The sequence below is a fragment of the Anolis sagrei genome, chromosome 1 (assembly GCF_037176765.1).
Source record: "Anolis sagrei isolate rAnoSag1 chromosome 1, rAnoSag1.mat, whole genome shotgun sequence".
Taxonomy (NCBI): Eukaryota; Metazoa; Chordata; class Lepidosauria; order Squamata; family Dactyloidae; genus Anolis; species Anolis sagrei.
In genome coordinates, this window is record NC_090021.1 from 118,780,508 (window position 1) to 118,806,913 (window position 26,406).

A 26,406-nucleotide genomic window follows, 5' to 3' on the forward strand; every position below is an offset into this window, starting at 1 on the left:
CTCCAATGAAGGAGCTTCCATCACACTCCAGAGCAGAGATTTCCACTACTGAATAGCTCTCAGAGTTAGGAAGTTCTTCCTAATATTCAGGTGGAATCTCCTTTCCTGTAGTTTGAAGCCATTGTTCCGCGTCCTAGTCTCCAGGGCAGCAGAAAACAAGCTTGCTCCCTCCTCTCTATGACTTCCCATCACATATTTATACATGGCTATCATCATGTCTCCTCTCAGCCTTCTCTTCTGCAAGCTAAATGTGCCCAGCTCTTTAAGCTGCTCCTCATAGGGCTTGTTCTCCAGACCCTTGATCATTTTAGTTGCCCTCCTCTGGACACATTCCAGCTTATCAACATCTTCCTTCAACTGTGGCGCCCAGAATTCTAGGAGTACAGACAAAGCCCTGTTGAGAAACACGCATGGTAAAGTTGGGGAAAGGAATCCCTCAGCTGAGTCCTATCTCTAACCTAGCTCCTTATTGAGGTCTGGAAACTTGGTGACACAAGGGACTTGTGCAGGCCAGAGATGAAACCCACAAAAACTAAGTCTCCTGGGGTTCCATAGCATTGAGCCATGGCAGTGAAAACAGTGGAGGGAAGGATATTAGAGGCAAAGATGGCCACATAATTAGAAGACCGGAAAGCTTGGAGAAGATAATGATGCTGGGGAAAATAGAAGGAAAAATGAAGAGGGGTCAGCCAAGAGCAAGATGGATGTTATCCTTGAAATGACTGGCTTGACCTTGAAGGAGCTGGGGGTGGCCACGGCTGACACATCACACAAGAGGGTGAATCCACTTTAAACCAAGTTGCTGCCTCCTGCAGAATTCTGGGGTTTGTAGTGTATTGATGAGCCTTTAACAGCTTCACAAAACTACAAACCCCAGAATTCTGCAGGGGCAGAATCCGGGTTTAAAGTGGATTCATTCCCTAGTGTGATGAAGTAGTAGGTGAACTCAATGACAGGTGAGGCGCAATGTAATCCATCTCAAGGAGGATGTGTGTGTGTGTGTGTAAGGGGGGCGGGGTCAAGGTTGAGATCCATAGAAGAAGGAGAATGGATGGGGCTTGGGATCCAGTCGGAGGAGAGAGGAGAGGAAGGGCCAGACTGGAGAGGCTGACCTCCGGAGCCTTGCCCTTCTCCTTCTTCTTCTCCTCTCTCTCTCTCTCTCTCTTTCTCTCTCTAAGCCCTTTGCCATTGGAGGCTCCCCACGTGCTGCTCCGGGGAAGGCGGAGAAAGAGGAGGGGGCCTGGGCGTTTCCCTGGACAGCTCTCCCAGCAGCAGCAGCAGCCCCCTCCTTCGGGCTCTCCTTCCCTCCTCCCTCCCTCCAGCCTTTTTGTGCCTCTCGCCGCCGCGGCTTCTCTTCTGCCCTTTGGCGCTGCTTGGGAGCAGCAGGGTCCCTTCTTGCCTCCTCTTCCTCCTCCTCCTCTCCAGGCATGGCTGCTTACCTCTCCCCGGCTTGCTCCCCCTTCTACACCGAGGAGCAGGAGTACCTGCAAGCCTACGAAGATGTGCTGGAGAGGTACAAAGGTACGCGGTGGCGCGGCTTAAGCCGGGCGAGGATCTGCCAGAGAGAGAGAGAGAGAGAGAGAGAGAGAGAGGAAGGCTTATTGATTTGCCGGCAGGGAAAGAAGCTGCGGGAGGGAGGCTTAAAATAGCCCCTGGCTTCGGCTGCGGGGGAACAGGTGGCAGGCGGGCAAGGAGCTCCCTGGCATCAGGGCCCTTTGGGACACTTGCTCTCCCTCCTCCTTGCCTCCATTCCCTTGAAAGCACCCTGGCATCCCTCGCCTTGCCATCAGGATCGGGTGGTCCCCTTCCTTGTTTGCTTTCCTCCCTCCTTTAGATCGATTGAGAGCACCCGGCCCTCTCCCGCCTTGTCCTCCGCATCGTTTTGTCCCTTTATTTCTTTCTTTCTATCTATCTATCCTTCCTTCCTTCTTCTTATCTTTCCTTCCTTCCTTTTTTCTTTCTTTCCTTTTTTCTTTCCATCCTTCCGTCCTTCTTTCTTGCTTTCCTTCTTTCTTTCTTTCCTCCCTTCCTCCTTTCTTTACTTCCTTCCCTCCTTCTTTATTTCTTTCTATTCTTCTTTCTTTCTTTCTTTCCACTTTCCACTTCCTTCCTCCATCCATTTCCTTGAAAGCACCCAGAAATCCCCTTGGCTTGTCAACAGGGTCATTTGGTCCCCTTGTTTTCTTTCTCTTCCTATTTCTTTTCACCTTCCAGACACTTCCAGCCATTAAGAAGCACCCCTTGCCTTGTCATCAGGCTTTGTGTTGTCTGCTTGCTTGTTTTCTTTCCCATTGTTTCCTCACCTGGAGCAGTTGAGACTGAGCAGCCGGCCACCCCTTACTTTGCCATCAGGAGCCTTCCATTCTTTCTCCCCACTTTCCATTTGTTTCCGTTCTCCTTTCCCTTGGAAGCACCCAGCCATCCCTTGTCTTGGCATCAGGGTCTTTTGCCTTCTTTCTTCCTTTGGCCCTTTCCACACAGCTGATTAAAATCCCACATTATCTGCTTTGAACTGAAATATATGGCAGTGTGGACTCAGATATCCCAGTTCAAAGCAGATATTGTAGGATTTTCTGCTTTGATGGGTGATATGGCTGTGTGGAAGGGCCCTTTCTTTCCCTATCCATTTCATTCCTCCTTCCTTTCAGTCAGAGCAATTGAGAGCACCCCATGCCTTGCCATCAAGATAGTTTTGCCCCCATTCCTTCTTTCTTTCTCCTTTATTTCCTCCCTTCTTTCACTTCCAGCATTTTTTTCTCTGTCTGAAGAGGCTGCCGATCTCTCCACCAATTGATTCTAAGGCTGATAATCTGCCTGTGAACTGTTTCATTGTTGACACTGTCACATAAGGATGCTTTCTGAACAATTGTCAGCCATAATAATACGAATCAAAAGCCTTGCAATATGTATTGCAAATAGTATAAAACGCATGTTGTTTCTTTTGTAGTATCTGTCTGTTGCCAAAACTCCCATCCTGTGATGTTTTTTTCTGTCAGCTGCAGCTAGGAGGATGACTTTGCATCTTGCAATAGGCTATAGGGACAACAATAAGAGGCCTTTTCCTTTTCATCATTTAACTCATTGGAGACAAGTTTCTAGATTCCATTAAAATCCTTTAATTTTTTTTGCATTACTTTTATCATTTCGTGTCTCATAATGGAAACAATTACTTTTGTTATTGTCTCACCCTGTGCAGTATGGAAATGCACGTAGGTCTATTAGGCATCTGTTTCAGAAAATAATTTGATTCCATTTTAGTAATATTTATCACAATTGTAGTTGTCACATGCTGCCAAATCAATCTCACTTAATGGTGACCCTGCCATAAGGTGATCTTGGTCGACAATTAGTATCTGTCAGGCATTGTAGTAGCAATTATCTGTCCATTGTTGCTCAATGTCTGAAGAGTGGCTGAACCTTGCTGCCATATATATATATATACACACACATATGTATGTATATGCATGTTTCATATTTGCTACTTGCTCTTGGTCAACTGCCTGTAGTAGCACAAAAAGAGTTCTGATAGTAATTTCTTAATAATGCAAACTATTTATTGTGCTGATTCATCCCAAATTCAATAAGGAACTACCTGATATGTGCCTGTTTTAATCAGAGAGGGATGATTACATTTTCATTTAATCTTCTAGTATATTTTAATTTTTGTTTCTTATCAGTGAAAAACTTACTAGCATATTGATCTTTGTTATAAATATTGTTGAAAATGGTTGGCTGTGCCGAATCTGTTTGGCCTACAATTTAAGTGTTGTTAAAGCAGGTTAAACTGCTGAGCTGCTGAACTTGCTGACTGAAAGGTTGGTGGTTCAAATCCGGGGAGCAGGGTAGGTTCCTATTGTTAGCCTTAGCTCCTGCCCACTTAGCAGTTTGAAAACATGCAAGTGTGAGTAGATCAATAGGTACCACTCTGGCAGGAAGGTAACGGCACTCCATGCAGTCATGCTGGCCACATGGCCTTGGAGGCGTCTATGGACAACACCAGCTCTTCAGCTTAGAAATTGAGATGAGCACCACCCACAGAGTCGGACACGATTAGACTTAATGTCAGGGAAACCTTTACCTATATTTTTAAAATGAGTTTAATGATTCCTTTGTATCGGTGGGCAATTGTGTTAGTTGTGGACCATGTTTACCAATTTAAAAGCATTAGGCTGCTTTTATCCGGGAACTGCTAGGCCGCAAATGCTTGTAGAAAAGAAGGCATTACTTGTTTATTTGTTATGGGAATACTACAATTATAACGCAGAAGGCAATGGTAAGATTATTGTAAACGATGCAGTTGTAAACAATTTAAAAAGTACTTTTCACTCCTTTTCATCACTGTTTCTGAAATTTTTGTGATACTTTATTCACATTATCACATTCACTAGCTTTTCAGGTCTCAGTAATTCTCTAGACCTGTTCTTCAAGGCCTTTTGCTTTAGAGCTTTGCTCATTTAGGGCCTATCATGACAAAACTGAAAATAGGCCAGTTCAGTGCTTTGCTCATTTGCCCAGAAATAAGTCTTACTGTGTCCAGTGGGATGTATTCCCTGCCAAATGTGCACAGAACCTCAGCCTTAGTTGCATTCATAGTCCAAAGGAAGTTCAGGATACATATAAACACAAATGTCTCAGCAGTTATTAAAAGTATGAAATTGAGACATGCCTCTCCAAACATTGAGAGGCACGTAGACACTCGCTAAGGACTTAACCTCAGTTCGTGATGCATGCCTGGAGATAATGTGTCTCCCCTTCAGATTTCACATCTTTACCATAAAGAACTTTACTGGCCCTGTAGTTATATAAAAAGGTAAAGGTTTCCCCTTACATCAAGTCTAATCATGTCTGACTCTGGGAAGTGGTGTTCATCTCCATTTCTAAGTCGAAGAGCCGGCGTTGTCCATAGATGCCTCCAAGGTCATGTGGCGGCCTGACTGAATGGTGTGCCATTACCTTCCTCCAGAAGCAGTACCTATTGATCTACTCACATTTGCATGTTTTTGAACTGCTAGGTTGGCAGAAGCTGAGGCTAACAGTGGGAGCTCACCCCGCTCCCCGGATTCAAATTGCCAACCTTTCAGTCGGTAAGTTCATCAGCTCAGTGGTTTGACCCACTGTGCTACCGGGGGCTCCTACTTGTAGTTATATACCTATAGGAAATAAGTCACATAGCACCCATGCTGTTGGATATATATCCCTATTAATAACATTAAGAAATCTTTCAAGTCCAAGGTGTCAAACTCATTTCCACCAAGTGCCACGTCCGCCTTATGGTTGCCTTCAAAGGGTTGGTTGTAATGGTAAGACTGTATAAATGCAACTATGTTGCCCTGGGAGCGAAAGCTTTCCAGGCCACATGAAATGACAATTCAGGAGAACTTGGATGATCTTTGTAGTCTGGATGGAGATATATAGCTGTAGTCATATAGTTATAGGAATCTGGTGGCAAAGCTGGTTAAACCAGTGGGCTGCTGAACTTGCTGCCTAAAAGGTTGATGGTTCGAATCCCCAGTGGGTGAGCTCCCACTGTTAGGCCCAGCTTCTGCCAACCTAACAGTTCGAAAACACGCAAATGTGAGTAAATCAATAGGTACCGCTTCTGGGGGAAGGTAACAGCCCTCCATGCAGTCATGCTGGCCACATGACCCTGAAGGTGTCGATGGACAATGCCAGCTCTTCAGCTTAGAAATGGAAATAACCACCACCCCCTAGAGTTGGACACAACTAGACTTAATGCCAAGGGAAACCTTTACTTTTACTTTTACTCACATAACAATTGTGTTATTACACTTATATTTGTGCTGTGAATGGAGATATGTATCAGATCTCTTGTTGAATTGGAAGTGTTGATCGCCATGGAACCAAACAATACTGAGAGTCCTAAATATTCATCTGCCTCAATGCTTTACAAAGCCCTTGCAATTATTCTAAGAGAACTTGGATTAGGTGCATTAAGTCAGAAATTTGAATATAGCAGGAGCTTATAGACAATGTTGGAAAGAATAACATTGTCTATAATGTTATCATTTAGGCCAAGCTTCATCAAGCCACAACCTAATTGATGATGATGATGATGATGATGATGATGATGATGATTATTATTATTATTCTAATGGCCCATCTGCTTTGCTCATCTGCTAATGTGTTTGAAATCTTGAGAAATATTATATTCAGTTGCTGGGGGAAAAAGAAGAAGTCCTTTGTACTCATCATGATGCATGGAAAAACTGGTAAATTCATTACAAAAAAAAACCCCGTAGTCTCCAGCCAGTTAAGCTTTCCCATCAGTTGTCAGTGGAATGACTTCACTACAGTGACTGTTACTCTGATGACTTGCAACGGGAGCTGATCTAATCTGAAAAGAATGACTAGAATAGATGCTGTCAACAGGGAGTGATATTTTGCATAACTTTTAAGAAAGCCCATAGTTGTGACTGATGTCATCAAACAAATATTGCATTCAGTTTTGGCTTGTGCATTATTAGTTATAATAGATCATATTAATTTTTTTCTAGAAGGAACCACTGGCTACAGAATATGCTTGTATATTATTGGAATGGACACTAATGGGTCAGTTGTTGACTATTATAACAAACAGAATCAGCTGTAGAAAATGAATCGCCAGTCTTGCGGGTGGGAATCATGTGTTTCTGTGTCTACTTGGTAAATCACAAGTACCCTATGTGATTTTAAATTGATATTTAAAATGAGTATCAATTAAGTGAATTGTCTACTGTGGTTTGTATAGTTTTAGATGGATCACAGCTGATCTAAAAACTTTTGCAAAAATACTATTTTGATGTATTTATGGACAAAAGCTAAGAGACTTCCACTGTATGGTTCTAAACACTGTCAAGTGTGTTCTCTGTCGTGACAGTAAAGAGAAAGAAAATACAATTATTCTATATGTGTGAGATAGCATCCATTTGTTGGGTTCATTCCGATTCATAGTTCAGTCAATTAATTGCTTTATTGCCTTGACTGTCTTGAAGTTTCTTTATACACAAAAATATTCTAATATATTTTAATAAAGGGAAATACACTCCCTCATCTGAGATAGAAATAATTATGAATATAGCTACTTATTTGTGGAGGAAAATTGCTTCTTTGTATGCAGCCCCTCTAAACACGATGCACTGAGAGGGGTGCCTTGTATGTTGTGAAATGGCCTTTGAGCCTTTTGTCATATAACTTTCATTTTATTTGTGGTTGAACATAGAAGTTGTACAGCAAGACAGCATATCTGTAACACAGTGTAACAAGATCACTCTTTGAGACCTTTGACTGAAAATGCCAGTATTCTTAGTGAATACAAAGTATTCAAATAATTAAGATATCTTAGAGGGCTGTGAGAGTTCATAAACACTTTTTAAAGCAATGCATTCTTTGTACCGTTGTATGCCCTTCACATTCCCCAGCCACATCCCTCTAATAATTGATTTATGTGAGAAATAGGGTGTAGGTGAATCGGGTAGCTGTCAGGAATTCAAATAATTCAGTTTTGTTATAAATGTCCTTCATCTGTTCTATTAGCATGTCTTGGAACTATAGACTCCTGCAGTGGAGATAACAGTGGAACGTAGGACCTCCACTTAAAGTGGTGGCCAACTTATTTTGCCACATTCACAGGAAGGCGTGCTCCATTCCTGCAAAGTGTTTTGATTGCATAGAAAGAACCTGCTCAATCACTGCTTAGTTGTGACATCAGAAAACATTTTGTACTGTTGGGAGTTAAGTTCCAGATGGACAGTGGATGCAACCGTGAATTGAATAGGCAGCCAACCCACCTGCAGTTTGCTGCCAGTCTTTGGCAACTACCTGAGTTAGTCAAGGATACTCCCGCCTTCCCTCTGGTTATCATAGTAAATTGACAGAGACTTTACTGATTTGATTTCATGTGCTGACTATTCTTAACTAGAGTTGACAAGGAATTGTGTCATTTTGTACAGGTTGCGTTGATAGGTCAGTTAAATATGGCTTTTTCTTCCATTATGTGGCAAAATTTGGTTTGCAGCATCTCTATTTGCTTTGCTTCCTCAGTTAATGTCTCAGTCATTGGTGAGAATCCAAATCAAAATAAAGCTGTTTAATTGATTCTTGAATGATGAATCAATAGAGAGGTAAATCTAATCAATTTGTTGGGTTTATAGTAGTTCATACTAATAGTATGATTTTGGCCATTGTGATGTAAATAATTCCCTGATTCATATATCAGTTTCTTCAGGACTAGGTAGCCTTGCTTATACTGACCTAAAAGTACAGGTCCTGTCCGATTATGGAAGATAAGCTGGTTTAGTCCTGGTTAGCACTTGGATGAAGAATTTTGACCACATAATGAGAAGACAGGAAAGCTTGGGGAAGATAATGATGATGGAGAAAATGGAAGGGAAAAGGAAGAGGGGTCGACCAAGGGCAAGATGGATGTTTTCCTTGAAGTGACTGGCTTGACCTTGAAGGAGCTGGGGGTGGTGAAGGCTGACAGACAGCTTGAAAGATATACACACATATTTAATGTAGCTTTTCTTAGAACTATGGAGATAGTGTTTATCAACTGTTTTGAGCATTTAGGGCACACTGAAGTGGAACACCAGGGCTACATGGCCCCTCAAGACATTTTTGGTGGTTCTCAACTCCTCAAGACTCCCTGGACCATCTTTTTTTTCAGGACTGAACATGTGAATTTGCCTTTTCTGAAATTCTCCAGGAGTGGAAACTCATCCTTTAAATCACATGTTCCCACCTGAACATACACTTCTTCACCCATGTGGATCATTCTCATTTCCTTTCTCTCCTCAGTCATTTCTCAAAATCTCCAGTAATTGGAAGAATATATATTTAAATCTTGGTCTGTGTTTGGTAGCAGTGAGTTGAATGCAAATATTGGATTCTCTTCTTGTCTGCAGAACTAACATGAGTAAACTAAGCAATAAAGGGAAGATTATTTTCAAGTAAAGATCTGGCAAATCAACATTAAATTTTCCTTGCTTAAGAAAACCCTATTAAATTTGTGGGACCATCAGAAGTCAAAAATGATCTGAAGACACATGTATGTATATAAACATATATATATTTCATTTGAGACATTCTGGTTTAGATGTGTCTTGTAAAGGAGGACTGTTCACATATATATTGCATGTTAACAGATATATGATTGTCCAAACAAATACATATTGTACATATGAATCCAATTTTTGATTCAACAATAAACAATGCTTTATTGACTCTGTAAACTATGATTTATTCGCGTGAACTGTTATTTCCCTACCTATAAAGGAGGAGAAGGAAACGAAATCCTAGAGACTCACAGCAGTGGTTCCCAAATTCCCAAACTTCAGTTCCTCAACTGTTTTGGACTTCAGTTCCTTGAAGCCCTAGTCACTTTGGCCAACAGTCAGGAATTCTGGGAACTGAAGTCCAAAACACCTGGAAGAGTAATGTTTGGGAAACACTGTACTAAAACATGGTAAAATATTACATTTGAACCAGGACACATCAAAATATTTTCTGTCCAGTCAAGTCTGTTTGGCTGCCTCATTATTAAGGGGAAACCATTAACGATTTAATAGTTAGATTTTAAGTAATAAGATCAACCTAGCACCCAAGTCCAATTGATTTCAGTCGATGAATTAAATACATATTTGGCTTTCTTTATGTTTCCTCTTTTCCTTTACCTCTTTCTGTGGTTTCTTCTGTCAAAAAATTGGGACAGAAAAATGCTTATCTTTGCCTAGTAGTTTTTAGGACGAATCATATTTCTTTAAAGCAGAGTCATGAAACTAATATATATCTATAATGTTCACTGCTTGTATGGACTTCTGTTTAGAACAGCATTCTGCAAATGTCAGATACGCTGCAACTTCATGGATGCCTGAAATATTTCTTGAGACAACGCCTTGTTTTTCTACCAGTGGATTAAGTATTCCATGCAATGAATGTTACCAACTTAAAAAAGAAAACAAGTTGTAGTTGTACATTTATCAGAGAATACAATTCAAATCTTTAAGCCATACTTTTCTAATATTTCTACTTCAGTGTTATACTATTAAAATGGAGCACAAGTAATGTGTTGTCACGCTTCTTTCATTAACTTTATACAGATCTTCTGTGAAGAAGTAGTAAGATGAAAAGAATAGTGGAACAGTTTGAACATTTCTGTACTTAAGAACCCCTTCAGACTCTTTTCATTCCATGAATGCAAAGCAAATAATCTCGTTAAATACCAGATCTTTCTCTTTTTGGATACACACGCACGCACGCACACACACACTTATATATGGATGGATGTGTGTGTGTGTGTATGTATAGCTATGTTCCAGAAGCATTCTGGAACATGGCCATACATGGATGAAATGTCAGGAGACAATGCTTCTGGAACATGGCCATACAGCCTGGAAAACTCACAGTAACCGAATGACAAATGTTTTTCCAGCCTGAAACATCCTGGCTTCATCTCAGTTCCTGGCAGATGTTGACTCTCCTTAATTGGTGTTGGTAAACATAAGCCTTGTGTTGACTTCCTTCTCAATGAAAGGAGCCTTGTAAACATTTCATTAACTTAAAGAACCATTGTCTCTGATAAGGTAAACGTTGTTTTTCCACAAAAGTTAATAAAGACAGCATTGTCAACAGTTAATCATTTGTCTCTGGTCATCAATGTCAACAGTTCAGCAACTTTTAATTACAGTCCATGAATTCTTTGCCTCCTTCTTGTAGTTTTCTAGGCCACAATCTTAGGATGGCAACTCTAGACTATATAGATCCCAACCATACATCTTTCATACAATTCCATTCAAACCATACATCATATTTCATGACATATTCTCACAAGATTCCACCCTAATATTTGTAGCCATAGACTTAATCGTTGGTGCTGGGTTCCTTGTCTTTTCTGTTCAGATACGATTCCTTGTAAAATCAATGCCTTGTAAAATCAATATCAATTGAGATACTTTTCAGTTCAAAACTGGGGAAAGGTACTGAGAACAGCTCCATGAAAGTTGACCAGATACATGCATGAATGTCCTTATAGGTCACTGAATATTCAAAACTGGAAATCATCCACTTGTGGCTAAATAAGTGAGAGCAATTAATGTATGTTCTCATAGCTTGTCATTTTGATTGTACAGCTGCATTACTGTATGTTTCTTGCTTTACAGAGTACATGATATTAGTGCTGTAATGCAACTGCATACTCTCAGTCTTTTCTTTTCTTTGCACTTATGTTTGCCATCCAAATAACTTGGTTTTTTCCCCTGATCAGAGCTTATGATCAGAGCTGATAGGGCCATCCTGAGTTGTTTTGCTGCCTTAGGTTGAGCGACAAATGGCATCTCCCCATTTATCCAAGATGATATACACAGCACCTAAAGCCAGCCAAGTTATTTTGGCACACGAGACAGAAAATTCCATAAGTGCCTCTCCCTGTCCCTAGGAGCCAAAATGCAACATGCTGTCCTTTCATGACACCCCCAAATCTTCTACCTGGGATAGTTACTTCACTCGGTTTTACTGTGCCTTATATCAGAAATAGCCAAATCATGAGATATGCCTACAACAGACAGAGTTTACCACAGTATTTATGGTGTTTATTTGAAACTTATACTCCCTCCACTTTGCAAACAGAAGAAAGATTTGCTTTCATGCCATAAGATACTACTTGATATATGCATGACAAACTAGACTATCACTAGTTCTGTTGCAACTGATTTCTAAATTCTTGAAATTGAATTCTTATAGATGTAAGCAAATCCTTATAGAAAATAAAGTTTTGATTTGTTGTCACATTTTGCCTTTCCATTTTGGTTAGGCCATCCCTAGATTCATATTCCAATATTAACAATTTTATATGATTAGAGGTAATCTGAATCGCAAAAGTCTTGAGAAATGCTATGATAAAGCAATCAGTAGCAGATGGACAGAATGTATATCATCTCAAATATTCGCTAAATTGTCGCTTCTGGAAGCATCATCTCAGATCGGTTGAAGGAATTTGGGAAAGTATGCATTAATCTTCTAGGGAGTTAGTTCTCTCTTGCTTTTAAGATGTGGTCTTTCAGTAGTGATCTTTCAGCTTTGTGGGCAGGCAGCGCAGTGCAGATCATCTTGATTTTCAGCTTTGCAGTGGGAAAGTGGATTGCAAATGAAAAAATGTAGTACAACATAATACAATTATTTTTATATAGGCACTGAGCAGAGAATGGAAACTTCATGTCTTTGGGTGCATCTGCACTGTAGAATTAGTGTAGCTGGACACCAGGTTAACTGCTATGGCTCAATGCTCTGGAATCATGGGAGTTATGGTTTGGTGATGCACCAGCACTCTTTGGTAGGGAAGGCACCTTATAAAACTCTGACCCTTTGTGTGTGTGTGTGTGTGTGTGTGTGTGTGTGTGTGTCAGGAGCGAGTTGAGAAACTGCAAGTCGCTTCTGGTGTGAGAGAATTGGCTGTCTGCAAGGATGTTGCCCAGGGAATGCCTGGATGTTTTATCATCTCGTGGGAGGCATCTCTCATGTCCCCACATGAGGACCTGGAGCTGACAGATGAGAACTCATCTTGTCCCCAGATTCGAACCACCGACCTTTGTCAAACTGCATTAATTCTACAGTATAGATGTACATCTCAAAAGTAATTATATGCCAGACTCATCTCTTTCTAATAGGCAAACTATTGCTAAATGACTCCCATCTGACACTTTTACCTTGATTGGCACAAACCAATGGCTTTTGTCTCTTTCTGATTTGTCCACGTGCTTCTCGTTGATCAGTCTTTTGCCTCATTTGCACTTTTCCTGCCTATGAGTTCATGCAGAGATTCTTTGGATATTGACCCTTGCTGGGCGGATGGGAAAGCAAATATTTCTGGCTTTCTCCCACATTCCAGTGCTTTGTTTGGACTGACATTTGAGTCTTGATTGCCTGGAGTGTGGCCATTCTGATATATTCCCCATGGACCTGAGCCTGATAGAGCCTGTTTAATACAGACAGCCTTCCAGGAGGTATGCCTGGTAATAGCAGGGACCTATACTTACCCTTGAAAATTGCATGTAGTCAGCTGGTGACCTTGAGCTTTACGGGAACATAAAACCGTTCCTGCTGGAGGAGGTGGGCACATGACGTTGGCTGCGCTCCTCCAAGGGGAAGTGGAGATTTGCTTGTGCATTTCAGAGATGCATAAGTGCCGTCTATTGATTTTTATGATGGCTTTAAGAGCACAGGAGCAGGATCGCAGCCAGTAGTATTGATTTAATGACATAGCCTCATACTTGTGAGTAGTGCTTCCTCATTTTCAGCTGTCAGAGCCCCTACAACCTGGGACCCTCCAATTCTGCTTCTTGGGTTGCGATTTCCATCATCCCTAACCAGCACTGCATACCGCAGCTGGAAACTGGGAGTCCTGTGGATATTTCACATTTTGTATCAAAGGCACTGTGGGATTATACTGTGCTCATATGATGAATGGCTAATTGTTACTGGATGCATCAGGCCTTTCTACATTTTCAGAGATTGCATTAGCATGTAAAAAACAATGGACGGCTTATGTTTTGACATTTTGAGTGTGTTTGAAGCTGCCACATTTTTTAAACATTGGTAACCATGTAAGGCCCTCGAGTATATTTAAAGGATTTTTTTAAAAAAGGAAACAGTGTAATTTCTCTTTTTCCTTTTCCTTTATAATTAAGGAAATGTTGGGATTTACTATGCCAAGACTTTATAGTTGTAATATTGTAACTACTAGTTTACTGTTTATAGAGACCATTTGGCCTGGAAAGTAATGTAGAAATGTGACTGGAGACCTCTGAATTGAATTTTAAATTATGTGTGGGATGTATGGGACACAGCTGGATGTAAACTTTTTCCTCTCTCCATTTTTATTGTACCCTGCCCTTCTCACTGAAACAGATTTCTGTAAAACAGTGGTTTTCAACCTGGGGTCCCCAGATGTTTTTGGCCTACAACTCCCAGAAATCCTAACAGCTGGTAAACTGGCTGGGATTTCTGGGAGTTGTAGGCCAAAAACATCTGGGGACCCCAGGTTGGGAACTACTGCTGTAGAACTTTGTTTTGAAAGCTGTCCTTGCACCCTTTTCTCTCATAGGAACTGGTGAATGGTGAAAGGGAAGAGGTTTGTGGTGATAATGGTTTCTAGTTGGGAGTGATGATTTGAGTGGAAGCTGTAGCTTAATGACATCTAGAGCACATGTTTGTCAGATCAGGTCACCCAAGCTGGAAAAACTCCTTTCTTTAAACCTCAAAAGATTCCTGCTACTATTTATTGACAATAGAGTTTATTTATTTCATGTCAAAAGCATTGCATATATAAGTATACAACTGATAAAATAGAGGAAACACAAGTGGCTAAATAATTTTGGACCAAAAACAGGCAACAGCAACCACATTGTTTGTACCTTTAAACAATTATTCTCTGTGTTTAAGGCAGAGCACTGTGGGCAAGCATACAGATACAGAGTTGTTTCTTTTGCTCCACAGTTGCATAAGGTGGAGGATTCTTCTAGGTAGTGCCATTTAGCCAGGTTGTCGTTTGATCTGCCCACTCCACTTCTGAGTCTATTCCAAGACTTCCAAGTTGCCCATTCTTGGTTTACCCCTGGCGAAAGACCCTCATCTTCCTCCAGTAGAGTTGATTAAGTGGATGTCTTCCTGGGCATCACTTCTTTAGCAGAAAATGTTGTCCTAGAGACAAAAAAAAAAAGAAAAAAGATAGAGATAGAAAAGCAGGTTGAACTATTTCTGCAAACTTTTTTTTATTCCAAAACCAGCAATATGCATCTTGATGTAATGCAACCAAGGCAAGTAAGTCTTGCAGAACCAAACAAAACCATTTTGAAACTTCTAGAGATATCTAGAAGGCATCCTCAAAAATAAACCGTAAGCTTATTTTCTTTTATTTACTTCGGCTTTTTTATGATTTCCACTTTGGTGGCTAAACTTATTTGTTGATGCTTTTTTGTTTCGTTTCATTTGGCATTGCTGGAGAGAGCTAGTAAGAGTGGCTAATCTCCTTACCCATTTTTTCTGACAGCTGCTGTTTAAACCACCTGTTGTAGGCAGGCTTCCTACAACAGTAGGAGTAAAATCCTTGTCTTTTTCTGCAAAATTTTTATTACATTGTTTATTGCAATCCTACTACAACCTGGCATCAAGGGTCTGTGTTTTTTAGCCTTCCTTCACCATCCTCCAATGACAACGCTGCTAAAACACCCAACATCCTTAAATATAGACAGAGAAGAAAAGGGCAGACTGAATGCAGACTTTGTAAAAAAGGGCTTTGCTGGAGGAGTCTTTGTTAACTGAGGTATGCCTGTATTGCATTGGGCTATATGTACCAATTTTTTTATAAGTACCTGTGAATTCACTGGATGTTTCTGATAATCCTTGATTAAATTAAATTGCCACTAGTCAAGTACTAGTTTGGTAGCCATAGGCAACAAAAACTTCCACAAAGGAACGTTGTGAGTGGGAGAAGGAACAGAATGCGCCATTCCTTTTTTATATCTAGTATTAAATAGCAGAGAAGGGACGCCTCCTTCTTAGCACCAAGAATGGTAGCAGCAGCCCATCATGTCAGAAAATTGTGTTTTGTTGAACAGGCTGGTGTTAATTTGTAGGCTTATGTGTAGGCATTTTATCCTTGGATCAAATAATACTTGGGTCAAATAATGTAGTAATTTGTTTCAAACTTTTCCCACATATTGATTGCACAGATTTCCTATCATTTTTTTCTTTTTCTACTATTTCTGTGACCACAGTATGAGTTACATTTACAATCTTTGTTGTTGTTGTTGTTGTTGTTGTTGTTGTGTGTCTTCAAGTCCATTTAGGTTTATTGTGATACTATCATAGGGATTTCTTTGCAAGATTTCTTTAGAAGACTTTCCATTGCCATTCTCAGTGACTGAGAGAGAGTGAGTAACTTGCCCAAGATAATTTAGTGTGTTTCCGTAAGCAGGGATTATTGAAAATTGGTCTCCAGAGTTGTGAATCCATGCTCAAATCATTACATTACGCTGGATACTCATTTAAATTAGGATTAAACATTATGGATGGTAGTGGGAGCTATTTTGAGTAAAAATGCTTAGAGTTACATCGCACATTTGTTATTTTGCTTGTAGCACAGATGAACATATTAATTCATAGCTGCTTGCCTACATACTAATGTCACTGTCAAAAGCTCTTTAGTTATTTCTGCCATCTAAAGTGAGGTAGGTGGATGTGGGGAGAGTTTGCTCAGTAGCTTTTCCCTTCCCAGGTTTCTTTCTACAATCTCTACGGGGTGCACCAAGTATAGCCAAGCTATATTGTTGGTGAGAGGTGAAGATTTTAAAAAGTCTGAAATGTCGGAAGTCAAGGCAGGAAGAAAAAAGGCTTTGAATTATTGTGGTGTTGTGGAAACTGATACTTCTCAAAAGATGAACATATTGTTGTCCTTCAATAGTCTAGATATTCCAAAACCACCATATTGTTTCGTTTTTATTCTTTGATTGCCACTATTGGAGAAGTGGCACATTTTGAAACAATGAATCAGGATAATATTGCCAAATCTGATTAATTTCTTTCTGAAGGTCAGGAGGGAGGGAACTGATCTGATTTCATTGGGGAGGGAGTTCCACAGCCGAGGGGCCACCATTGAGAAGGCCCTGTCTCTCATCCCCATCAACTGCACCTGCAAAGCAGATGGGATTGAGAGCAGGGCCTCCCCAGAAGATCTTAACCTTCAAGATGGTTCATAGGGAGAGATACGTTTGGATAGATAAGCTGAGCCGGAACCTTGCAAGTTGAGTGTCACTTACCCAAATTTCTTGGGACTGGAAATGTTATATACGTCAGACTTTTCCAGACTTCACAATATTTGTATTTGCATATATATGTCTATCATGAGATATCTTGGAGATGGCAGTCAAATTTAAACATGAAATTCATTTTTTAATATATTTTTTATGTACAAATCCTGACATGAATTTTATAAAATATTTTAAATAATTGTGTTCATGAAACATTGTTTGTGCACACTGAACCATCAGAAATCATCTCAGCCACCCTTAATGGATTTCAGAATATTTCAATTTTGAAATTCTAAACAAGGGATGCTTAACTTGTGTTTCGATTGCTCATGCATACTGTGTTCTGTGTTCATTGAATACAAGTTTCTTCAGCCTTTTGACGCTCTGAAATGTTTTCTAGTTCCCATAAAAACATATACAATCAGTATCTTTCTATATCAGATTGCAGATCCTATTCTTAACAAGTTAATTGGTTGCATTAACCAGGCTAAGAAGGAGTTAATGCCGCTGTTTAAATAATTCACCTGTCAAAGGGGCTTGGAAAAACAGAATGCAGGAGGAGAAAGAGGTTGGCCCTGACGTGATAATATGTAATAATACAACTGTTAAATAAAGCAGCTTCCCAAGATGAGTCAGCTCTTCCAAAGTCAACAGCATCAAGAACTCCTACAGTAGGGAAAAGCTTTTCAAATAACAGGAGGCCAGGAATCTGATGTTGATGCAAGAGTACTTGAGCAAAAAAGTAGTTGAATAAATCAAGCCTTTTGGTAATTGTGCTCTCTGATTCAATTCAAAGAGAGAAGTATTAATTTGCAAGTAATGAGGAGATGTCAGTTAGTAGGAGCACTATTTTAAGCGTTACGGCAGCTGTGGAACAATCAATTCCATTATAGATATACTTGTTTTTGAAACCTTTTTAATTTTAGTATAGAAAAGTATTGGTTCTTGGTGAAAGTAAATCTTGACATTTGGCGTTCTGTCAAAACTTATGTCAGTGCTTTGCATTGTTCTGTATTGTTCAGACCATGAATTTTACACTTCCATCCATAAGTGTGTAGTAGATAGATACATTGGGGTCCTACTGAAGATCCCTTAACCAATATTTTGGTATCTCCTCTAAATCTAAGCCAAAGTTTTTTCCTACTTTCTACCATGAATGAAAAGAAACTTGTATTACATAGATGGATGCGTAATGCCATTTTCAGTCAGGGTCCTAGTTCATATGTCTGATATACTCAAAAGATTATGCTTTAAATGGGATAGGCAAGTTTCTAGTAGTATTATTATTCAGTAGTATTATTGTTGCACTCCAGGCCTGGAAAACTACCGTACCACACAAGAGTTCAGGAATATAAGCAAACAGTTTATGGTAAAAAAAAAAAAAAAAACACACACACACACACACACGGGTGCATACAAAGCATATAACATCAGGAATATGAAAGGAAGATATATAATCCAAAAAGGTTTAGCAAAAGGTGAAAACCAAACAGTAACCCAAATGTCTCATAAGATTCCAGAGATGACAAAGTCCAAAAACAGCAAGAACTCACAGGTACAGCATAAGTCCACAAGCAAGAATGTATAACTTTTTAAAAACCTAAACAGAACTACAAGAATAGGGACATAGAAAACTTCCTGGATATTTTAGATCCAAAACCAAGGGTTGTGCCACAGGAAAGCACACAATCCTCTCTGAGGGTCCTTCCACAGAGCCCTATATTCCAGAATATCTGCTTTGAACTGGGTTATCTGAGTCCACACTCAGATAATGTGGAATTTCCTGCTTTGATATTCTGAGATATAGGGCTGTGTGGAAGGGCCTGAATAATCAGGCTGCGCTACAACAATTATATATGTCTTTTTGCCAGTTCCAAGCTGCACCTGCTGAAATATCTTCTTCTTTAAAAATATTGATAGAGGTCGGCCTCCGTTTGCATTTGTCCAAAACAGTGAGCATTTCACAAAACAAAACGAGTCTCAGAAGTAAATCCGTTTGAATTCATGGGACTCACTTCCAAAGAAATGTGCAGTTACAGCCTCAGTTTTCTTGAGTAGCAATGCACTTTTCCAATTCTGCTTTGAATATGTGAAGACTGAGAAATATGTGACTTCTCTCATTTTTATTATGATGATGGTTATTGTGATGATGGAAAAAGGCAGACTGTATTTGGAGCAAATTGTATCATACGCTATCAGTCTCAAGGGATGGTGGTCATGGAACCGTAAAAAGGACAGAGACCAGATGTCTACACAATTCATCACCCCAGATTCTGGAATCTAAAGAGTGGGGCTCCAGAGACAGGGTGATAAATTTAGATCAGGAGAGGCAGCAGATGTACATTAAGTATCTCTAGTTATTAATAAAGAAATTTTGTGTGTAAGTGGAAGCAAATGGTCATCATCAAAAGCAGCAGTACACCTGGCTTCTGCTCTCAAAGCCATGGAAAAACATCAGTTAGATCTTTTTCCCAATGGGAACTCATCTGTACTTTCCATTTTCCTATTTGTTGTTTAATTCCCCATCATCTCTGTAAAATCTACTTGGTACACCTTAATTTCCCTCCCTGGATTTGTTTTTTGGCAAATGGTTCTATGGATAGTCAGGCATACAGCCAATGCATGCATTAAAAGGTCTGCTTTTAAAAAAAATGGGTAGAAAGTTGGAAGGAAGGAGAGTGTAACTATTTTTGTTACACTGTGATTCTTTCTTTTGGGCTACACTACCCTATAACTCATGATCTGATCCCAGATTATCTGCTTATCCCAGATTACCTGACAGTGTAGACTGATATAATCTAGTTCAAATCAGATAATCTGAGATCAGATCTGGGATATAGGACAGTGTGGAAAGGGCCTTGGAATATATCCCATCCCACTGATTTAGATTTTCTTATTCCTCATTTTACTATAGCATTACTTTTTCCAAGTTACTATAACCATTTAAACGGCTCCCATAAACAGTGTCTGTTGCTGCTTGTGCCCATGATATTTATGGGCTGAATATTATGGTATTCAAGGAGCAGCTTGATGAGGAGGGAAGGAAGGGAGGCAGGCATTTTCATCTCCTCATTTCCATTCCTCGTCTTAAGTGGATTAGGAGTGTTGAGTGCAACTCCTGTGCATCCTTCCACTCACTGTCACTTCAGGCTGGGATAACTATGAAGACACCATGGAAACATCATGTACCTATATAATTGCCATTATATTGGACAGATACGATGGCTATTTGTTTTTAGATTTTGGAAAGTCGCTTTTAAAAAGTAATTGGTTATATTTATTGCTCACAGATCAGAAAAGTAGTTAACCATTGATAGAGTTTACTAAAATTCTCATTTGTCAAAAGTAAGTAAAAGTATTGTTTTTGATCACATGAAATCTTTCTGAATGTTATGAGCTGTTGACTGCAGTACAAAACACTTCTCCCCTCTATTTCTTCGTTCTATAGCATCCCTGGCAGAGCAGAAAGCAACAGCATAAGACATAGCTTCCTGAAATATTGGCATAAAGGGAAAATATGCTATTTTCAACAGCAGTTGCCTTCTTTGTCCATTCTTTCCACATTACTGGTTTTCTATGAATAATTGGAATCTCTAGATTTATTTATATATTTATATTCTATCCTTCTCACCCCGAAGGGGACTCAGAGTGGATGACATAACACATGCACAGCAAACATTCAATGCAGTTAAACAGACAGGACAAACAACAGTTATGTCAGCACTTTTCCCCAACTTCAGCATCCTGGAGGTTGTACTCAAATGCGGCCACAGGGGGTCCTGTCACTCCATCCTCTGTGACAAAGAGATCTTAATCATAGACTTCCTCCTTCCTTTGATCACTTCCTTTTTATGGTGCCATAAAATGCCTCCCTGCTTAAGTAGTGTCTAATTTCTCCACTCACAGCTCACAACGGTTTTTGAACTGCCTAGGTGGACAGAGAGCTGGGCTGAAGGTTGGGTGCTCACCCTGACTCAGGCTTCGAACTGCCAACCTTTCGATGCCGCTGGTGATTAACTAGGTGTGCTAAAGCTCGGCCCAAGATTGTGACTTGTAGTAGAAGAAGATATCTTTAACGTACAGAGAGTTGGAGCAGCCGCAATTTCTTCTGCCTGTTCACTCTACTTCTAATCTCATTCCTTACTTTTCTTCCTCTTACAATTAAACAGAAGAAACCAACCTAGCTTGAGTTCCTATTGTTGTTCTCAGACTGCTTAAGGATGTTGGCGGCGGCTGTATTTGGTGTCAAACAATCAGATTTAGTATTGCCAATGCAAACAGGCAGTGGTTCTCCAGGGAAATGCAGTACATTGAATCTGGGACCTTATGAAGGGAAAGCATATGTTCTATCATTTGCTCTTCCAAAAGAATAAAGAACAAGGCCTGTCTGTCCTGACACCTCAAGTTTTCTTCAAATGCAGAGTGATTTGAAAAAGGATCTCCTCATGAACTTCAACTAGTACTTTCCTATATGTGCGTGGACACCCTGCCTCCTGAATCTAGATCCTTGTCATATTTCACCGAAAGATAGGTTTTCTGTAATGATCAGGCCTCTAGTGTGCAACCTGACAAGCCTATGTCTTGAGGCAGTTCTGATTTGTTTATAGTGAGATTTAAAAAAACAGAAAAAAAGGAACTAAAAGGAAAATGAACAGAGTTTTGAAAGCGGGCTAGTGCTGTTATCCTGGAAAACTACAGCTTGAAACCGTGCTTCATGACATTGCTCTGACACTTTGCTCATGGTTTCTGACTTGCTTAGCAGAGCAAGACCTTTCAGCACCCTGTCATGTGTAATTTAAACTAATGCCCACTCAGCAGGCAAGACGCTTCGTAGCTTATACTGTGGCTCCAGATTGAGCTGATCACTGACTTTCATTTCTTAATTTGTTTTATTATTTTAAGTAGTTCAATTAAAAGTTGCCAATGGCTGAGCTCAAATTGTTTGGATGGTTGAAATGGATGCCTGAGAGTTGCAAACAACTGAATTTAAAAATGTCTGTTAAGGTTCTGAAAAATGAAGCAAACTACTTTTTTGATGTAATTTTTCATGAAACAAACATGTACTTAAATATTCCCTAGGCTATAACTATTATTGAAAGGCCCTAGTGGTTAAAATAAGATAGTACCAGTTTACCGGATTAACAACTGGCATGAAGCTATAATGTTATTGTAGCCCTCCCCTCTTTTGAGTTTGGAAGGATTGCAAGCAGGAGCTGGACTTCCATATGCAGGTATACCTCATCTCACAAAGTCTCTGGGAAAGATGATTCATTTTACAAGCATCAAAATGGATTTTTTTTTTAAATGGACAAGAGAGAGGGGAGAAAAAAAATTCCCTAATCAAAGGGGAAAAATATCATCCTTTAATGCATTTTAGAAGAAGCCTTTGTCTCTAGAAAGAGTCAAAATGTTTCTGTTTAATCATGCAATGCTTATTAGACCCACTTTCATCTCATATGTGCGTATCTTCAGTTCTGCCTCAAATTACTGTATGAATCTATCCCTTTTATTTCCTATTTTCTATTTCCTATTCTTTTCCTCTGGGCCCATAACCCTTTTTGTTAAGGAAATCTACCCAAAAATAAAGCAGAGCATACAAAATACAAACAGGATACCTAGAGTTGAGCATCATCTCATAGCATGCAGAGCGTGAAGTGCCGTGTGATGTTGCTTCAAAACAATTTAGCTTAGGCGGGCAAAAGGTTTATTTACAATAGAAAGTTGTAGTGACATTTCTTCATAGTAAATATCTGGGTCTGAGCTACTCTAACACATATCTCTTCTAAGGTTTCAAAGAGAGGGGAAAAACACCAATCACTACATCTTTCCTGACACATACATAGAGAGAGATCTCAAAGCACACAGTACATACCAAGATATAAAAGCATAAGTCAAAGTTAAGGCTTGCGGTAGAAAAGTGTCCATTCTACACAATCAATGAGAATGAGAGCAGAAACAGAGTAGGGAGAAGAAATTAGAAACATGCCAACAAGTAGATGCCATTCATTGTAGTAGAGTTTACTTCTGAGTCACCATTTATAGGCTTTCACTGGGAAAAAAAGCTTTAGGATGTTCACAGTTTATTCACTGGTGGAACTTCCCATTTCATAACTTTTAAAATATGATAGTAATTATACCGTATTTTGTCAATTGTAAGATGCCATCGATTGTACGACATACCTTCATTTCAGTACCACCACCAAAAATACATAAGATACACCTGCGATTCTCAGGTGCATCCCATTTTTAGAAATATTTATATAAGGCCCCCCTGGTGGTGCAGCAGGTTAAACTGCTGAACTTGCTGACTGAAAGGTTGGCAGTTTGAATCCAGAGAGCGGGGTGAGCTCCTGTTGTTAGGCTCAGGTTCTGCCAACCTAGCAGTTTGAAAATATGTAAATGTGAGTAGATCAATAGGTACCTCTCCAGCAGGAAGGTAACGGCATGCCATGTAGTCATGCTGGCCACATGATCTTGGAGGTGTCTGTGGACAACTCTGGCTCTTCGGCTTAGAAATGATGAGCACCAACCTCTAAAGCTTAATGTCAAGGGGAAACCTTTACCTTTATATAGAGAAAACGTGTGTCTTAGAATTGAAGAAATATAGTAATAGCAACAGCTAAATACAAACTTTGTTTTCCCCCCTCAATTTATGTTCAAACAGGTTGATTATGCATAATGAAGGGAATGTAGGCAGATGAGTTATCTTGATAGCAATATGCTGTATGTTCATAGGTAAAACCTGGCACAGTCTGTGAAAGCTATCATTTCCATCTATGACCATTAGTCAAATGGATGATGCACCACTCAGATACTAAGCTGACAGTCATGAAATCATATTTTCTCCTCTGATGTTTAAGAACCCGAAACATGATCTAGTGTATAATTGCTTGTATTGGCTCTAAATGCAATGGCCTGCAGGAAGGGTTTGGAGGCAGTTTCTAAATGGCTTCCCTCATTGTTTATAACAAATAGTTCGCTTTTGGACTTTCTTTTAAACAAGAAACCAAAGAAGCCGCTTGCAGGTAAACATGAGTTCATTCAGTATTTTTGGAAGGAGTCTTAGATCTGAAAATACAGGCCAGGAACATTTAACAGTATCTGGAAAATCATTTGTAACCTAGTCTAATGCATCTCATCTCTGGCGCTGATTTATGCCCTATCTGCAGTGCAGTAAGGCCAGCTACATGGCATCTCTTGATCAATAGCCATTTTCATTATTGCTGATTTTTTAACAGCCACAGTTGCAATGCAACCCAGCATATATCAAAGTTAAGTGCCATAAATTCCTCTCCACCAGCGCCAAAAACATCTCAGTTTTTTTTCATCAGGAGACTTAGTATAATTGGAATCCAAATAGTCTGAATACACACAGATTTATACAAATCCACTTAACTGAAATTATCCAGTTCATATAAATTTGCTGGAAGATGGGAAAAGTTGGCAGGGATTTCTTGTTTTCGGAGAACTTAAGCATAATAGAAAGGTGTTGGAGGAGGGCCAAAGACTCTGAGGGTGGACAAAAGGATATTGCGAATTTAGGTTAGATTCCTTGATGAGACGTTCTTTGGCTTAGAAAGACTATTCTATAAAAATATATGTGAGATACTGACTTGTCCCTTCCATCCAGTCTTTTTAGGGACACCCACAATAGGTGGGCCTTGATTAACAAAGGAAATTTGCTCCTAGCTATTACTTCTTCAAGAGAAATTTTGATACCACAGTCAGAAAAAATACGTAAAGAATAAAAATACAAAAAGAAGAACAATTATATATGCTTCAACAGACCTTATATTCAAAACTGTTATATGTCTATATGAAATGAAAATATCAGGCAAGTTAAGCCTTGGAAAGGTAAACCAAAACATGCTGAAACTTCTACAAACCACCGCCTTTTCCAAAAACATATCCAAGTTTGACTCCCCACCCCCCCACCCCCCGCCACAAGACTCGTCCTTCTTTGTGATTTCCAGTTTGCTGACCAACTCTATGGCTCCTTACCTTCTTGACAGGTTTCTCTCCTCCTCCCTGTTTCTATCTGTTATTCCTTTCATGCATACTCAATAAGAAAATCTGGAGTCTACTGCTTTTTACCTTTGCATCTACATTATAAAACCAGTGTAATTCGATACCACTTTAACTGTCATGCTTCCATGCCATGGAATCCTGGGAGTTGTAGTTTTATAAGACCATTAGCCTTTCCTGCCAAAGAGAACTGTTGCCTTGCCAAACTACAGATCCCAGATTATCCTTCCTCAAACGGTAGGAACTAGGCAAGTGTGCTGTAGTGATGATATAGGGTTATGGGAGTGGGTCTGATCAGTGGCATATACATAGAAATTCATACGCACTGTGAAAGATACTGAAAGGAAAGGAAGCTTAGGCTTGATTCCTGAAAGGTATTGCTTGATTCAACCCTTTTGTGTATGTATGTGCCTTCATGCCAACTTCATGTCAACTTCAGCTCCCGGTGGCGCAATGGTTAAATCAGGGGTCCTCAAACTAAGGCCCAGGGGCCAGATACAGCCCTCCAAGGTCATTTACCCAGCCCTCACTCAGGGTCAACCTAAGTTTGAAATGACTTGAAAGCACACAGCAATGACAAAATAATCCTGTCTCATCACCCAAAAGCAGGCACACACTTCCCATTGAAATGCTAATAAGTTTATATTTGTTAAAACTGTTCATTTTAATTATTGTATTGTTTTAAAGTGTTTTTTGCACTACAAATAAAATATGTGCAATGTGCATAGGAATTCATTCATATTTTTTTTCAAATTATAATCCGGCCCTCCACCACTTTGAGGGACTGTGACCTCTGTTTAAAAGGTTTGAGGACCCCTGGGTTAAATCCTTATGCCGGCAGGACTGCTGACCAAAAGTTCGGTGGTTCAAATCCAGGGAATGGGGTGAGCTCCCATTTGTCAGTTCCAGCTTCTCATGCTGGGACATGACAGAAGCCTCCCACAGGATTGTGAAACATCTGGGCATCCCCTGGGCAACGTCCTTGCAGACTGCCAACTCTCTCACACTAGGAGCGGCTTCCAGTTTCTCAAGTCGCTCCTGACACGGAAAATGTGTCAACTTATGGCAACCCCATAAATTACAAAGGTCTTTCTTAGGCAAAATATATACTCAGGGATGTTTTGCCAGTTCCTTCCTCTGAAATGTAGACTACAGCACCTGGTATTCGTTGTCCATGTACTAATCAAGACTGATTCTGCTTGGCTTTCAAGACCAGACAGGATCTGGTGCCTTTAGGTATTTAGGTGGATACAAGACTTAAGCCAATATGTAAATCCCATTTCTTCAGCCAGTCTACTCTAGTGGAAACTACTAATAGGATTCAGATGTCAGACCTGTTTTCTCTTTGATTCTATGATTCTAGTACTCAGCTAAATTTAAACCCCTCCTCCTTGTCATATTTACACACATACATCTCTGCTTAAGAGATAGGTGAACAGCAGTAAGAACGAGTTACTGTGCCAAGATACTCTTAACAGTCCAGGTGCAGAGCTTCTAATAGGCCAGGTGTTCCCAGCACTGTTACCAACATTAGTGCCCTTAAGTGACCAGTTGACAGCCTCATGCATTGCTGACCTGAATA

At 39.9% G+C, this 26,406-nt stretch overlaps 1 protein-coding gene across 37 annotated transcripts in view; it reads left to right on the forward strand.

The window, feature by feature from the left end:
- The window catches only part of DST (dystonin), a 411,253-nt gene that overhangs the window by 63,237 nt on the left and 321,610 nt on the right, over window positions 1-26,406 (forward strand). For 4 of the 37 annotated variants that reach the window (XM_060752777.2, XM_060752778.2, XM_060752789.2 and 1 more), the window contains exon 1: window positions 1,293-1,521. The exons of 29 other annotated variants lie outside the window; for them this stretch is intronic. In XM_060752777.2, coding sequence (XP_060608760.2) covers window positions 1,428-1,521 — 94 coding nt within the window. In that variant the 5' untranslated portion in view covers window positions 1,293-1,427. Of the gene's footprint in view, window positions 1-1,292; window positions 1,522-26,406 lie in introns of those variants that run through there. 4 more of the 37 variants (XM_060752784.2, XM_060752792.2, XM_060752793.2 and 1 more) reach the window with 1 other exon arrangement.